Here is a 17,022-nt window from a genome sequence, read left to right as displayed (position 1 = left end):
AGAGAGTTACTGTGGGAAGAACCAAGAAACACATAGCCTGTCTTCTGCTCCTTTACTGATGCTATGAACTCAGTCAGATCCTCACTGGAGGCCAAGGGACAAGGACCTTGACTGGTCCCCCCAAAGCCTCTTCATCACTCTTTCATTTTCCTACCTGAGTTGGAATGGTTTTAAGGGTGGGATGGGGAAAGGGAAATAAAAAAAAAAAAAGGAGAAAAAAGGAGGGAAAGAGGAAAGGAAATAAACTGAAAGAAGGATGCTGGAGTGGGGGGAGGTGAGGAGGCAGGGCTCCAGGCGTGCACCCCTCTGAGGGGAAGGGTCACAATGAAAGTCACCAAATACTCTGAACATTGTCACCCATCCTCCTACCTTGTTCCACCTCCATCCTAGGATTCAACAGTGCTGAAACACCCAAGATTAGGACTCAATAACTATATCCTGATGTGAGGTAGTTATTGGATGTCTGGACCTGGAGAAAAAATTCCAAGCCACACACACCTGCCTGTGCTCTTTTCCACATCTGGGAGGACATGGCCTTTATTCCCACAACACAAAGTATCTATTGTGTGTGAAGCCTCAGTTTCCAACCTCCTTTATGGTATGTACTTTTGTCAGAAGCAAAATCTCTCTCAACAAAAAAAATTTTTTTCAATTCTTTAGACACAAATTTTCTTATCTCATCCTAAAGAGTGGCTTACCACTCTATTAGAAACAGATCTAAGTAGAATAGAGAATGTCACCCAGCACATCTACCCTAGAGGAGCTATGGCCATTCTCTCATATGGCAGCTGGAACCTTTTTATGATAGATACCGTAAAGTCTCTACAACCCAGTCAAAGAAGCCTGCTTCCTTCATTCATGGATTCATCAAATTACAAAAGCCAAATTCATTTGTCCCATTTAGTGTGTCTTTTGGCAAATCCCAAAGCTCTGTGAAATTGAGGAGCCACTGATTAGAATTAAGATACAGAACAGAGAAAACAAATTACTTGATATCTATAACCAGTTTAACAACAAAGAAACCCAAGAACCCTCTGCACTCCAGGTGACAGCGGGAGTGGGAAGAAGGTAGAAATGCCCTCCCCAGGCACTTATGCCCAGTCACCCTGCATGGCATGACGTAAGATGAAAGCATCTGCTGACTCTCAGAGATATAATTACCACCAGGGTGGGGGTGTAATTAAAGTAAGCATAATTTACCTTAAAGAAGATAAAAATTAAGAATTATTAATGATCATAATAATTAGCCTTTTATAGCTAAGAATCACAAAAGCTTTACAAGCTGTAATTATCACAGCTCCCCTCTGAGGAAGGGATTCCTATCTTATAGTTCCTCATTTAACAAAGGGATGAAGTAATGGGCACAGGGGAAGGAAGGCAGAGGTGGGTGGAGCAACTAAGAAAGTGGGGAAATTAGAAAGAGGCCCCAGAAGGGCTGACTTCCATCATGGTGGGTACCCTCATCCCCAAGCCATCATCCAAACAGACAGTCCATCCCAGATCAAGAGATTCATCTCATTCTGACCTGCTGGCCATCTAAACTGCCACAATGCAATGAAATTATATCATATCAGCTAGGATTTTATTAAACACTTAGTAGAAATAAAAGATACAGTACTACCTTCAAGGAACTTAAAACCCAATTGAGAAGACAAAACAAGCATCCATTAAATTAGAGAAGAATATGAAAATTACACATTAACTAGCAGTAGGTTGTATGATTCTGACTACGCATGTGGTGGAAAAAAATTTTTTTAATTGGAAGATCATTTCATGCAAAGGTCTAGGAAGGTTTTGGAGAGGAGATGGAACTTCTGTGGGGCCTCAAGGAAACTATATTAGGTTTTAGATCGACAGAGGTGGGATCCAGGAGGTGGATCAATGAGTAAGAGGAAAAAATAGGAAAACTTGAAAGATTTAATACATAATTTTAAAGCAAAATCTTCACTGGAGAGATGTTTGGAGAGCTTAACAAAGAATCTTACTTTTTTCAAAGCCATCTAAAATCCCCCTAATTTGGACATTTTCCAAGAGCGTCAACATCATGGTTCATATTGGGTTCTGGAGAAGCCCATTAAGCTGAATATGGCACTAGAACCTTCTCTGCTTTATCTAAATCTTTACACTGGAGGTTATCAATTGAGCCAAGTCAGGTAAATGCCACAGAATGTAGTGGTACCTTCTTTTTCTAGGTTCTAATAGGAGAAAATGGGAAATGAGCTCTTGAATAAGATAAAGACCAGAAAAATCTAATACTTTCTTAGTTCTTTATTTGTTTGTTTGTTAATACAGCAGGGCCCCACCTCCAAAGATTTCAACACTGATAGGGGCTTCATGATTAATGTAATATTTAAGCATCAGAGTGATATAAACTTTATTTTCTCTTTTCAGTTCCTCTGTAATAAAGAGCTCAAGTCTCAAACTCAAGTACCAGTACACTACTCTGGGCCCACTTAGGTCATTCCTGGGGGCCACTAAGTAATGTTCTCTGACCTCTCTTTAAAAAAAGAGACATAAAGAAACTTTTTGTCTATAAAAATATGGATATCTTCAGATTATAAAAACACCATTATTTTCTGGTGAACTATGCTAAATGGACACTAACACATTTCAAGGATTCCCAATTAGTCTTGAATAAAAATAGACTGAACCAATTTGTTAGGATTTGATAATTTTCTATGTTCTATGGCATTTACCAACCTTTTAAGGAACTAGAAAACAATGAAAACTATTTCCCTGTCAAACCCTATGTCAGGGGCTCTATTAAAATGATATTCTTGTAATCGTAGCACTCTAGAAGCCTGAGGTGGGTGGATCGATTGAGCTCAGGAGTTTGAAACCAGCCTGAGCAAGAGCAAGACCCCATCTCTACAGAAAAATAGAAAGAGATTGGCTGAACAACTAAAAATATATAGAAAAAATTAGCCAGGCATGGTGGCGCATGCCTATAGTCCCAGCTACTTGGGAGGCTGAGGCAGAAGGATTGCTTGAGCCCAGGAGTTTGAGGTTGCTGTGAGCTAGGCTGACGCCATGGCACTCTAGCGGGACTCTGCCTCAAAAAAAAATAAAAAATAAAAAAATAAAATAAAACGATATTCTTAACACATTGACTGCCACACTAGAAATAAAAATTTTTTTCCTTGGGGCCACAGTGTTTTACTATGAAAATAGAATAAAAACTTCAAAAACAAAACAATTCTTTCTAATTTAATGAAAAATTTATGACTTTTTATTGTTTTCTGTGCATAAGTTATATGTAATTTGAAAAATAGTTTACACAAGTCCCAAGATTAAAGAGATGTGTGAGTTACATATGCTTCACAAAGCCCCAGGCTCAAAACTAGTGTGAGTTAAATACAACTTACATGCCAGTTAACGTGTTAAATAATGACACTGTGTAAAATACAAGAACATTATGTAAAAATGATGATCACTTCATTAGGAGAATATTGATCTTGATTTTAGAATTTAGCATTTGAACCTACTTACAATATTTCTGATGACGCACCAACAACAGGAAGGAAGAGAAGCCAATTCCTCTTAGGTTTGTGTAGGTTTTCAAATATTTTCCCTTATGCTGTACAGACTTTAAATAAGAGCGGGTAAGAGAGCCATCACTGGATTTAAGATCTACCTTCATTTAAAGAAGAGAAAGAGTTTTGCTGTTATGAGTGCAATTTCAAGCATTTTCCTAGGCTGTTCAAAAGCATTTTCCTTTTGAGTTTGCCTATATATTTGTTTTGCTTGCTCAACTATGATTTTAGAATGATTAATAGTATCTTCCCTTTATTCTCATGGAACCAAATAAATGTCCAGTCCCCTTTTGGGTATATTCATTACAGAAAGGTAATGGACTCACACAAATGCATCCCATCAGCTGGGCTGCAGTTTTCCAATAGATCACACAGAGGCAGATAAAAACAAAAGCAGACGAAAGGCAGGGCTTGTCCAGGTTATTCCTTGGAAGACACCCATACAAAAAAGGCCAACGCCATCTGTGAGAGAGTGAGCTTCCATGATGACTTGTGGTTGCAGTGTGTGCAGTGCTCATGATGGTCCTATCCTAGAATCCAAAGTTTAAGAGAACTGTATAAAACCCTAAAATAGAAGGGGAAAAAAGAGAACTCTTCATCCTTCACCAAGGAGCTACCACACCAGTCTTGCAAGCTGAGCCCAAGAAACAATGACAGTCAGACAGTTCTAGAAAAACCCCTTGATCACAGACTTCAGTGCTGAGGTCCTTCAGAGGCAGAAGTGAGCCAGGCTTACAACTATCTTCCCATCCTGTCACTTCACCTTCCTCTATACTGCACATCTGGGATGGCAGCAAGTGAGGGGGAAAATAGAATTCAACTCCAGTATCATTTGGACTAATCTGCACATAAAGAAACAGCCATCAAGATTTAGGTTCCAAATTTTCACTTGCCACTGAAGGACCCTACAGTCTTCTCAAAACTCAGAATACCAGTACTTGCCTCTGTTGGACAAAGGAGGAGACAGAAATTCAGAGAGGCCACTGAATCATTTAATAGTCTCCATAAACCTATTATGAACCAAAGTTTCATATAGTCTGAAACATAAGGATGGGAGTCACTTACAACTAGGAATAAAATCCAGTTCCTTACAATAAAACAGCACTGAGATTTGCAAATGATGGCCAGGGTTGAGAAAGCCCTGATGGATATAATGGGCTAGAATGACGGATTACCTTAATGTGCTTCCAGGAGAAGCAGACTCAGGTGTTTAGGTGTCATAATCATTAGTAAGTTAGGCTGAGCAGGATGATTATATCTACAATAAGGCATGACACCAGCTCTTTTTCCCCAGGGACATCAATATGCTAATGAGAAAAGAAATGAGCAAACTGCATTTAGAAGTAATATCTCTAAGAATTAAATTTCACAGATTACAAGTTTTCCTATGAACAGTTTAATGAAAACATATTTCTGAGGTATCCTTCAAAATTGATTACTGAGGAAGCAATCCCCAATCTGTAGGAAACCCACCATATAAGACCAAGGAATACAAACGTAAAATTTTTTTCCCACTTGCATTTTTAGAGAAGAAGTTAACCAATTCCTTACATCTCTCCCATTGTCCTCGAATTGCTTCAGGCATGGCTTATGAGCAGCTCCCCATGGACTGTCACATCCCATGGAGGAATTTATCAGTTCTCATCAGTTTATTTCAAAGTTTTTGTTTAATCCCAACCTAGAATTTATATCTTTTGTAAAGCAAATGGCTTAGAGGTTACTCCTTTGTAATAAAATCATAATTGATTGAGATTCTGAACATTTAATACCTTTGTTTTATTGTTTAATTTAATTTTAATAATTAAAGAAGGCCGGGCGCGGTGGCTTACGCCTGTAATCCCAGCACTCTGGGAGGCTGAGGTGGGAGGATTGCTTGAGCTCAGGAGTTCGAGACCAGCCTGAGCAAAAGCAAGACCCCGTCTCTACTAAAAACAGAAAGAAATTAGATGGACAACTAAAAATATATACAGAAAAAAAATTAGCCGGGCATGGTGGCGCATGCCCGTAGTCCCAGGTACACAGGAGGCTGAGACAGGAGGATCGCTTGAGCCCAGGAGTTTGAGGTTGCTGTGAGCCAGGCTGATGCCACAGCATTCTAGCCTGGGCAACAAAGTGAGACTCTGTCTCAAAATAATAATAATAATAATAATAATAATAATAATTAAAGAAAAGTCGAGATTCTGCCAAATATTCTACGCTTTCATGTCAAGTGAAGCCAGTACCCTAACTGTCCGGAGGTAAGGTCTGTGAACCTTGTGCCAAACAGCTACGTGAGCAAATAGTGAGATAAACAAGGCATTCATGGAGACAGAGGTGGAGCTGGGCTTGGTTAGGAATGAATCAGGCCATCCCACAGAATGGGTGTCTCCTTCCCAAGTTGCTCTCCAGGGCACAATTAAAACTCCTATAAAAGGCCCAGCTCCCAGTTACCCAGTACACTTGCCGGTGGTGTCAGCGAGCACTCAACTTCTTCCTCTGGTGAAGTGGGTAAGTCCCATTTTGTCTGATCATGGTCTTCTGTACAATTCTTCATTTTTCTGGCTATTTTAGATGCTAGGATATGGGGGAAGGTTCTCTGTGCCAAAAGGGATCAGTGTTTTACAGAAATGGCTAACTCCCACTAATTCCATCCCATCTTCTTATGGTTGGAGCCATCACTAGAGTGGAGATATGGTCCCTTCTCCCAAGGCTCTGAACTCTATACTTTTGCACATCAGCAGATGATCATGTGTGGCTCTAATAGGGCTTGTCTTCCTGAAAACTGTCATCTCCAAAGTTTGCCAACCCTCTCTTCTCTGGTTATATTGGTTTTACCCATTATGGACCATGCTCATAGTCATGGCATCTGAAGTATCGAAGTTGAGAAGTAGATAAAGAAGTTAGCTAGATGAACCACTATACATACCCAGACAGCAAAACCACCCATGTATTCTTTTAACATCAATCTCCTGCTGGCTAATGTTTTTTATAATGCCAAGATTCAAATGGTTTATTTGGATTTAGCAAAACCTAACCGTAAGAACAATATCATTCAGTTTTCCAGGTTCAGTTTGGCTAACTGACTCTGGTAGCCAATGAGGAAGGACCTCTCAGAAGCTTTCAATAATTGAATATCTGACTATCTGTAATATATCTGAGTTAAAGCAGGTAACATGCACTCTGTGTTTTCTGCACTGGTGTATCTGAATTTTATAATGCCATCTTTTGCCTAGGAAGAAGTAGTGTTTATTCTCAGAATTGGTGACATAAATTATACTCCTAGATCTCTTATGGACTATAATGTGGATGAATAATTCATATTAGCTTTTCATTGTTCTATTTACTACCAGATGTTTTGCTGATACTATTAGCTGTACATGGCTTCTATCCACTTTAAGACACTCTCAAGTCTCCTTTCTTCTTTCGGCTTTCCCCTATCCTCTTTGCTCAACTTTAGAGGAAAGTGCTTATGAATAGCAACATATAAAATTTAAATTTCTGCATTCCTCACTTCACTGTCTGCTCTGAAATATGCTAGGGAGCTGGAAGAAAGAGAGAAGGAAAAGATATGGATAATCCAGATTGGGTGGACAGTCAAAAGTAGACTAAAGGATAGTCTGAAGATGATTCCCTGACTTGAAATTTCTCAGGATCTCTCTTCCCCTTTGTGAATACTATATTCAAAGATAAAATGCTTTGAAAGTCCAGGCTGAAAATAACTACTGCTGTAGAGTCAAATTATTTAGGGATCTGCCTAAGAGAGTGTGAATGAAGCCTTGCAAAGAGCAGAAACAAAATTTTGATTCTGGACCCTATTTTATTGTTCTAGGCTTACTTGAACTTGAAGGAAAGAAAAAAATGTCTCCACTTCTGATAAGCATCTATAATATCACTGAAGTTTTTGATCAATATGCCTCACATGATTGTGATGGGGCATCATTAAGCAAGAAAGACCTGAAGAACCTCCTTGAAAGGGAATTTGGAACTGTCCTTCAGGTAAGAACTAACAAGAAAAGGAAATCTATTTATTTAGAACTATGAGATTTCTTCTCAGGAGACACCAGAGCAAGGTTTATATTTATTTTACACCATGACAGATCTACACTACATCCTCCACTCATTTCTGAGTCTGAAGGTACTTAATTGGCATTGTAGTCTGAGTACTAAAGAAGTTGCTAGCAAATATTTCATGTACTTGATGGTAATGTCAATAAGAATGAGCTGTTCCCAGGACATTACCACCAAAGATGTCAAATCAAATTAGACTTGGGAGAACTTAAATTTGCTGCCAAATTTGAAAAACTAAAACCAGCCTGTTCTCTACTAAACTTGTGTTACCATAAATGTTTTCGTCTGTTTTCAAACATGGAATAGAAATCAAATCAGTAGTACTGGCCATTTCAGACAGAAACGGCTGTTGCAAATCTTCATAAACTTACACTGTATCGCTCTCTCAAGAATGGGTTCATTCTTATCCACTCAACTGCTTTATTTTAATTAAAAGTAAATTACGAGGCCGGGCGCGGTGGCTCACGCCTGTAATCCTAGCACTCTGGGACGCTGAGGCGGGTGGATCTCTCGAGGTCAGGAGTTCAAGACCAGCCTGACCAAGAGCGAGACCCCGTCTCTACTAAAAATAGAAAGAAATTAGATGGCCAACTAAAAATATGTAGAGAAAAAAATAGCCAGGCCTGGTGGATTGTGCCTATCGTCCCAGCTACTTGGGAGACTGAGGCAGTAGGATCGCTTAAGCCCAGGAGTTTGAGGTTGCTGTGAGCTAAGCTGACGCCATGGCACTCACTCTAGCCCGGGCAACAGAGTGAGACTCTGTCTCAAAAAAAAATAAAATAAAAAGTAAATTACGAGATGCAAAAATCTCCAATGAAAGAATCCATTAAAATGTGTTCATATTTTACATGGGGACAAGACTTGATACACACTGGCCGGTTTTCTCGCTGTTTTGAATGTCTCTTGAATGCCAGCATAGCATAAAATATATTGTGTGAGAGAGTGAAATTTTACTACCTGTAAATAATGCGTCGTAAAATTTTGGGTTTCATCTTTTTCATAGAGACCACACGACCCTGAGACAGTAGATCTGGTCCTGGAACTTCTGGATCGCGACAGTAATGGGCGTGTCGATTTCAATGAATTCCTCCTGTTCACTTTCAAGGTGGCTCAAGCTTGTTATTACGCTCTTGGCCAGGCCGCGGGGCTAGATGAGAAGGGAGCCCAATGTGAGGGAAAGGGGAACCTCTTACGAGATCGTAGGCAAGAAGAAGACCAAAGGAGATTTGAGCCCCGGGACAGACTATTGGAAGAAGACCCTAGGCAACAACGCAGACAGAAGAGGCAGGAACAGGAGACGGAGCTCTCTGAGGAAGAGGAGCAGAGGGAGAAGCATGAGAGACTTGAGCAGCGCGACAGGCAGGCCCGCGACGAGGAGCAGCGGCTGCAAAGGCGAGAACGACAAGAACGGGAAAAGCGCCTCGCAGAGGAAGAGCAGCTGCAGAGGCGCAAGGGTCGCGAGGCTGAGGAGTTTCCAGACGAAGAGCAGCAGCAAAGGTGGGAGCGACAGGAGGTGAAGAAGGAGCGCCAGGAGGAAGAGCAGCAACTGCAAAGGCAGTGGCGCGAGCAGGAGAGGCGCGAGCAGGAGGAGGAGAGGCGCGAGCAGAGGCTGAAGCGCGAGCAGGAGGAGAGGCTGGAGCAGGAGAGGCGAGCGCAGCAGCTGAAGCGCGAGCAGGAGGAGGAGAGGCGCGAACAGGAGGAGGAGAGGCGCGAGCAGGAGGAGGAGAGGCTCGAGCAGGAGAGGCGCGAGCAGCGGCTGAAGCGCGAGCAGGAGGAGGAGAGGCGCGAGCAGAGGCTGAAGCGCGAGCAGGAGGAGGAGAGGCGCCAGCAGGAGGAGAGGCGCCAGCAGCGGCTGAGGCGTGAGCAGGAGGAGAGGCTCGAGCAGAGGCTGAAGCACGAGCAGGAGGAGGAGAGGCGCGAGCAGGAGGAGAGACGCGAGCAGAGGCTGAAGCGCGAGCAGGAGGAGGAGAGGCGCGAGCAGGAGGAGAGGCGCGAGCAGCGGCTGAGGCGTGAGCAGGAGGAGAGGCTGGAGCAGGAGGAGAGGCTTGAGCAGAGGCTGAAGCGCGAGCAGGAGGAGGAGAGGCGCGAGCAGGAGGAGAGGCGCGAGCAGAGGCTGAAGCGCGAGCAGGAGGAGGAGAGGCGCGAGCAGCGGCTGAGGCGTGAGCAGGAGGAGGAGAGGCTGGAGCAGGAGGAGAGGCTCCAGCAGAGGCTGAAGCGCGAGCAGGAGGAGGAGAGCCTGGAACAGGAGGAGAGGCGCGAGCAGAGGCTGAAGCGCGAGCAGGAGGAGGAGAGGCGCGAGCAGGAGGAGAGGCGCGAGCAGCGGCTGAGGCGCGAGCAGGAGCTGGCAGAAGAGGAGCAGAAACAAGCCCGGGAGCGGGTTAAGAGCCGCACCCCGCAGTGGCAGTGGCAGTGGCAGCTAGAAAGCGAGGCCGACGCACGCCAGAGCAAAGTCTACTCGAGGCCCTACAGGCAAGAAGAGCAGAGGCGTCGCCAGGAGCAGGGGGAGAAGAGGCGGCGCCAAGAGCGGGAGCAGCAACTACGGGAGCAGGCGGAGCAGGCCGGTCGGCAGGAGCAGGAGGAGGAGCAGCGCCGCGACTTCAAATGGCAATGGCAGGCGGAGGAGGAGAGTGAGAGGCGCCGCCAAAAGCTGTTGGCCAGACCTTCGTTGCGGGAGCAGCGAGAGAGGCAGCTGAGGGCGGAGGAGCGCCAGGAGCGGGAACAGCGGCTCCTCGAGGAGGAGCAGGAGGAGGAGCGCCGCCAGCAGGTGGAGGAGCAGCAGCGGCGCGAGAGGGAGCAGGAGCTGCAGTTACTCGCGGAAGAGGAGCGGCGGCAGCGGCGGGAGCGCGCCGGACAGCTCCAGGAGGAGGAGGGCATCCTCCAGGAGGATCGTGAGAGGAGGCGACGCCAGGAGGAGCAGCGCCGCGACCAAAAATGGAGGTGGCAACTAGAGGAAGAAAGTCAGAGACGCCGCCACACGCTGTACGCCAAGCCGGCCCTGCGGGAACAGCTGAGAAAAGAAGAGCAGCTCCAGCCCCAGGAGCGCGACAGGCAGTACCTCGAGGAGGAGCTGCAGCGGGAGGAAGGCAAGCTGCTGAGAGAGGAACGAGAGAAGAGAAGGCGGCGGGAACGGGAGAGACAATACTGGGAGGAAGAGGAGCTGCAGAGAGAGGAAGAGCAGCTGCAGAGAGAAGAACGAGAGAAGAGAAGGCGCCAGGAGCGGGAGAGACAATACCGGGAGGAAGAGGAGCTGCAGAGAGAGGAAGAGCAGCTGCAGAGGGAAGAACGCGAGAAGAGAAGGCGCCAGGAGCGGGAGAGACAATACCGGGAGGAAGAGGAGCTGCAGAGAGAGGAAGAGCAGCTGCAGAGGGAAGAACGCGAGAAGAGAAGGCGCCAGGAGCGGGAGAGACAATACCGGGAGGAAGAGGAGCTGCAGAGAGAGGAAGAGCAGCTGCAGAGGGAAAGGAGACGCCAGGATCGGGAGGAGGAGGAACTCCAGCGCCTGGAGAAAAAGCGGCGATTCCGGGATGAGGATCAGCGCGGTGATCTGAAATGGCAGTGGCAACCAGAAAAAGAAACTGAAGTTCGTAATAACAGGGTTTACAGCAAACCTAGAGAGAATGAAGAAAAGTTCCGGACATTGGAAGATTCCCAGGTGCAGGAGAGACAATTCCAGCAGGATCGGTGGCCCCTGCTGGATGAACAGAAGAGAGATCCAGAGCAAGGGAGGAGGCTCGGGCAGCAGCGCGACAGGCAATTCCCAGCCGAAGAACAGCTGGAGCGAGAAGAGCAAAAGGAAGCCAAAAGACGAGAGAGGAAGTTCCAAGAGGAAGAGCAGCTGCTGAGAGAGGAAAGAGAAGAGAAAAGACGCCGTCAGGAGAGAGACAGGAAATTCCGCGAGGAGGAACAGCTCCTCCAGGACAGAGAAGGGCAGCTGCGCCGCCAAGAGCGCGACAGAAAGTTCCGCGAGGAGGAAGAGCTCCTCCAGGACACAGAAGAGCAGCTGCGCCGCCAAGAGCGAGACAGAAAATTCCGCGAGGAGGAACAGCAGTTGCGCCGCCGGGAACACGAGCAACAGCTGCGCCAAGAGCGTGACAGAAAATTCCGCGAGGAGGAACAACTCCTCCAGGAAAGAGAAGAGCAGCTGCGCCGCCAGGAACGCGACAGAAAATTCCGCGAGGAGGAACAGCTACTCCAGGAAAGAGAAGAGCAGCTGCACCACCAAGAGCGCGACAGAAAGTTCCGCGAGGAGGAACAGCAGCTGCGCCGCCAGGAACGCGACAGAAAACTCCGCGAGGAGGAACAACTCCTTCAGGACAGAGAAGAGCAGCTGCGCCGCCAAGAGCGCGACAGAAAGTTCCTCGAGGAGGAACAACAGGTGCGCAGCCAGGAACGCGACAGAAAATTCCGCGAGGAGGAACAGCAGTTGCGCCGCCGGGAACGCGAGCAACAGCAGCGCCAAGAGCGTGACAGAAAATTCCGCGAGGAGGAACAGCTCCTTCAGGACAGAGAAGAGCAGCTGCGCCGCCAAGAGCGTGACAGAAAATTCCGCGAGGAGGAACAGCTCCTTCAGGACAGAGAAGAGCAGCTGCGCCGCCAAGAGCGCGACAGAAAATTCAACGAGGAGGAACAGCTCCTCCAAGAAAGAGAAGAGCAGCTGCGCCGCCAAGAGCGTGACAGAAAATTTCGCGAGGAGGAACAGCAGCTGCGCCGCCAGGAACGCGACAGAAAATTCCGCGAGGAGGAACAGCTCCTCCAGGATAGAGAAGAGCAGCTGCGCCGCCAAGAGCGCGACAGAAAGTTCCTCGAGGAGGAACAACAGCTGCGCCGCCAGGAACGCGACAGAAAATTCCGCGAGGAGGAACAGCAGCTGCGCCGCCAAGAGCGTGACAGAAAATTTCGCGAGGAGGAACAGCAGCTGCGCCGCCAGGAACGCGACAGAAAATTCCGCGAGGAGGAACAACTCCTCCAGGATAGAGAAGAGCAGCTGCGCCGCCAAGAGCGCGACAGAAAGTTCCTCGAGGAGGAACAACAGCTGCGCCGCCAGGAACGCGACAGAAAATTCCGCGAGGAGGAACAGCAGCTGCGCCGCCAGGAACGCGAGCAACAGCTGCGCCAGGAGCGTGACAGAAAATTCCGCGAGGAGGAACAGCTCCTCCAGGATAGAGAAGAGCAGCTGCGCCGCCAAGAGCGCGACAGAAAGTTCCGCGAGGAGGAACAACAGCTGCGCCGCCAGGAACGCGACAGAAAATTCCGCGAGGAGGAACAGCAGTTGCGCCGCCGGGAACGCGAGCAACAGCTGCGCCAAGAGCGTGACAGAAAATTCCGCGAGGAGGAACAGCTCCTTCAGGACAGAGAAGAGCAGCTGCGCCGCCAAGAGCGTGACAGAAAATTTCGCGAGGAAGAACAGCAGCTGCGCCGCCAGGACCGCGAGCAACAGCTTCGCCAGGAGGAGCGCGACAGAAAATTCCGCGAGGAAGAACAGCTCCGCCAAGAAAGAGAAGAGCAGCTGCGCCGCCAAGAGCGCGACAGAAAGTTCCGCGAGGAGGAACAGCAGCTGCGCCTCCAGGAACGCGACAGAAAATTCCGCGAGGAGGAACAGCTCCTGCAGGATAGAGAAGAGCAGCTGCGCCGCCAAGAGCGCGACAGAAAGTTCCGCGAGGACAAACAGCAGCTGTGGCACCAGGAACGCGAACAACAGCTTCGCCAGGAGGAGCGCGACAGAAAATTCCTGGAGGAAGAACAGCTGCGCCGCCTAGAGCGCGACCAAAAATTCCGCCTAGAAGAAGAGCAGCTGCGGCTTGAGGAGCAGGAAGAGCAGAGGCGCCGGCAGGAGCGAGATCGGCAGTACTTGGCAGAGGAGCAGTTTGCCTGGGAGAAGAATCGTCGCCAGGAACAAAAACTGCGGCAGGAGGAAGAGCAGAGACGTCGCCAGGAATTGGAGAGGAAATTCTGGGAGGAAGAACAGATCCGCCGCCAGCAGGAGGAGGAGCAGAGGCGCCGCCAAGTCCGGGAGAGACAATCCCAAGAAGACAAGGGCCATAAGCAGGTTCTGGAGCCCGGCACGCGTCAGTTTGCGTATGTCCCAGTGCGCTCCAGCCCTCTCTATGAGTACATCCAAGAGCAGAGATCTCAATATCGCCCTTAAGAGATGCTACCAATATCCTGACACCTGCCAAAGCTTCCAACAAAGGAAAATGAGAAACACTGGGTTTCAAGTGATAAATGTTTCTGGTTGTGGGAAAATTCTTTGATGTTAGAATGTGTCTTTTCTTCCAAAATCCTAAGCTATACTCATTTTATGTACTTTGTACTCTTGCCTTTTACTCTTCCTAAAGTAGTTCTTTACTGCAAGATGTCTTTACTCTTTGGTGCAGATGTGTGTATTCTTAAAGACAGAAATCATTTAATCTGTTTAAGTTTTGTTTGAGGAACACGTTAACTTATTGCTTTCAGAAGTAACTAGAATAATACAATTTGAGATTCGTTAAACCGATAGGTCTATTTGTTTAATGGCTGATCCATCTTGTGGAGAGTTAAGATGTTTTTAATGTTCAAGTTGATATTTCTTCTTGGGCCTAAATTTCATTAATCTTTATCTCCAAATAGCATTTCATTTTTTGTGGCCTAATTAGCACAGATTCCAGGTGACTGAATTTTTACAACCCTTGAATAGTGCTGGGGTAGAGGGGGTGACTTCTGCAGAAAAACTCTCTGCGAAATCACCCAATAACTGGAAGAAATATCTGTTAAGAATAAGGTTTAGCTTCAAGACTTAGAATTTGAATTAGATTTTTTTTACATTTAACTCCACTTAAACACTTATAATTTCATGAAGCAAAAGTGAGGTGTTTCTCAAACAACTTCAGAGCTCAAATTTTAAAACTGTGTCTGCTGTAGTTGGTGTGGTACTCAGTTCTATTCCTCCAAGTTTTGATGGGTTTGAGAACATACTAACCTTTGTTAGTAATTTTAACTTAGAAGGAAACTGCTCAAAATCCTATAAACATTTTTCTTACTCTAGGGCCAATAAGACCACAGAGCATGTTGGGGGAGGGAAAGGGGAAAATGTGTGAACAAAGGGGCAAGTTTCTAGAGGCCTTTTGACAGACCCATCAGCCCACAATCCTTTGAGGCCTATTGATACTACCTTGGATATGTTCTTGTTGAAATAATTGGACTGTGTGAAAAATTAATAATAAATGTTTGGCAAATAATTATTTTTGTCTGTTTCAACTATGTGTCAATCATAACTCAAGGACTAACAGTCTGGAAACTCACATAAGTTCCCAATCACTTAAGGGCATTTTGTTACCATTAGCTATGTCCAAATACGAAAGGGAGGGATCGTCTATTTTCTCCCAACCATTTTTCCCAGTTAGGGTAAACCCTATGTTATTTCCATCCCCACACTGGGATTCTCTTTCCAAGTGTTTTTGTTCTTGACCCCACAGCTTTCTGTGCCATTTCTTTCAGTGCCTCACTAGTCATGATAAATACTGGTGCTCCCAATGTCTGTTAATAATTCCTTCTGAAAATGCCGAAGCTTCTTGGTCTCTGATGTCTGATAAGCCAGTGGTAGAAAATGGCCTGAAACTTTAGATCAACACTATAGGAACTGTAGATGATCAGTTGATTTTAAGCAACACAATCCATGAGGTGGCTGAGTCAGAAGGTACTTAATAGTAATTAGGCCAAAGTATCAAATTATCATCTAATAATCCAAACACCCCTCGGCCACTTGCTGGAGTCTATATTTAGTATTCGCAGTTTAGTAGCTAGGAGTAAGTCCAAGAAGGCCCTGATCAGGACAGTATCATTTCTAATTGTGAGGGTCATGATGACAAGATGCCCTAAAACTATAGTCACTCAAAATTTTGGTCAATGGTAGAGACAAGGAATGTAAGCCTATGGCTCCTGAGTATCGTTCCAACAGAGTAAGGTGGCATTTTCTGCAAGGAGCACAGCCCCCCCCCCTTCACTTTAATACTAATGGCAAATGCCCACCAAAAACAGACCTGGGAATCTCCTGACACCATCTTGGAATTTCATTTCTTTCAAATTATTTCTAATTGCAAAACTATTTTTCTCCTAAAGGATCTTCAAAGAAACCCTGGAAGACCCTCACTGGCTTTCCTCAGAGGAGCCTTTCAATGGGCACTCATTTGAGAGCCTCCTTATAAATGCTCAGCCTCAGGATACTATTGAAATATACACTCATCAGCTAAGCTACAATTTAACAATAATAATTATGGTAAAAAAATAAAGCCCTGCAGACTTCTTGTAGCCCTTTACAGGAAGAGGAAAAAGCCAATTTCCAAAGAAGAAAGTATTATTTCATCACAATTATAATAACATGTAGTTAAAAACAATGTGTCAGCCCTCTGGCTATTCTTTTAGCATGCTAGAAGGAGAATGTGGAGGCCAACCTTCCTACTCCACCTGAACAATATACATGCATGGGTAGAACTTTGAGGCTATTGAGCAACTGCCTGCTTAGCTATAAACTGGGAGCTCTATTAACATCACCTTGGCTGCTGCTGGGGAATGGAGTGAAGGGTTTAATATGCTATGATGGAAAAGCTGGTCTCCATGTGTTATGGGCTGAATTGTGCCCCGCCCCCACACCTCCACTGCAAGGGTTTATGTGTTGAAGTCCTAACCCTCAGTTCTTCAGAGCGTAACCATATCTGGAAATATGGTATTTATAGAGGTAATTAAATTAAAATGAGGTTGTTAGGTTGGGCCCTAATCCAGTATGACTGGTGTCCTTATAAGAAGAGGAAATTTAGACACAGACACACAAGGAAGATAATGTGAAGACACAGGGAGAATATGGCCATGTACAAGCCAGGGATAGACCTGGAACAGATCCTTCCCTCATGGCCCTAAGAAGAAACCAACCCTGGTAACACCCTGATCTTGGACTTCTAGAAACCAGAACTGTGAGAAAATAAATTTCTGTTATTTAAATCACCCAATCTGTGGTACTTTGTTATGACAGCCCTAGCAAACTGATATACCATGTATTAGTAAGATGTTGCTAGGTAAGCCTATTGTACTGTGATGGTATTTATCCTTTGACATTACGCAAGCAGGTCCTGATTGCTCAAAGATCTCTTTTTTTATTAAATCTTCCATAGTTTCTATGGTGTAGTGGAAAGAATGCTAGAAGGAATCATTCATTCATTCACTCAACAAATATTTATTGAGCTCTTGCTATGTGCCAGGCATTGTTCAAGGCAATATACATACAGTGATGAAGCAGTCATTCTGGCCTGTTTCTTCATTTTACTATGTGTGTGTCCTTGTGCAAGCCATTTAAGCTTTCTGGGCCTCCACTGTTTTATATTTCAAACTATGAGGCTGAAATAGCTATCACAAAGGTTATTCTCAGGACTGAAAAAAAATTTAATTCTAACGTTGAGCTTGTGCAACTGAAACT

The 17,022-nt window shown here is 45.7% G+C and overlaps 1 protein-coding gene across 1 annotated transcript; it reads left to right on the top strand.

Annotated features, from left to right (window-relative positions):
- Nucleotides 1-5,974: 5,974 nt before the first annotated feature.
- Nucleotides 5,975-14,790, top strand: TCHH (trichohyalin). The gene is made up of 3 exons (XM_045546498.1): nucleotides 5,975-6,020; nucleotides 7,342-7,508; nucleotides 8,584-14,790. The coding sequence occupies exons 2-3, from the start codon at nucleotides 7,371-7,373 to the stop codon at nucleotides 13,723-13,725; spliced, it is 5,280 nt and encodes a 1,759-aa protein (XP_045402454.1). The 5' UTR covers nucleotides 5,975-6,020; nucleotides 7,342-7,370; the 3' UTR covers nucleotides 13,726-14,790.
- Nucleotides 14,791-17,022: the final 2,232 nt, after the last annotated feature.

The sequence above is a fragment of the Lemur catta genome, chromosome 3 (genome assembly GCF_020740605.2).
Source record: "Lemur catta isolate mLemCat1 chromosome 3, mLemCat1.pri, whole genome shotgun sequence".
Lineage (NCBI taxonomy): Eukaryota > Metazoa > Chordata > Mammalia > Primates > Lemuridae > Lemur > Lemur catta.
Note: the sequence above shows the minus strand (reverse complement) of the source record. Positions and strands in the feature narration are given on the sequence as shown.

Excerpts from the sequence above, each read along its gene's own strand:
- TCHH (XM_045546498.1), top strand. The coding sequence starts at position 7,371 with ATGTCTCCACTTCTGATAAGCATCTATAATATCACTGAAGTTTTTGAT. Across the intron at positions 7,509-8,583 it reads AATTTGGAACTGTCCTTCAG|AGACCACACGACCCTGAGAC; the intron begins GTAAGAACTAAC and ends TCTTTTTCATAG.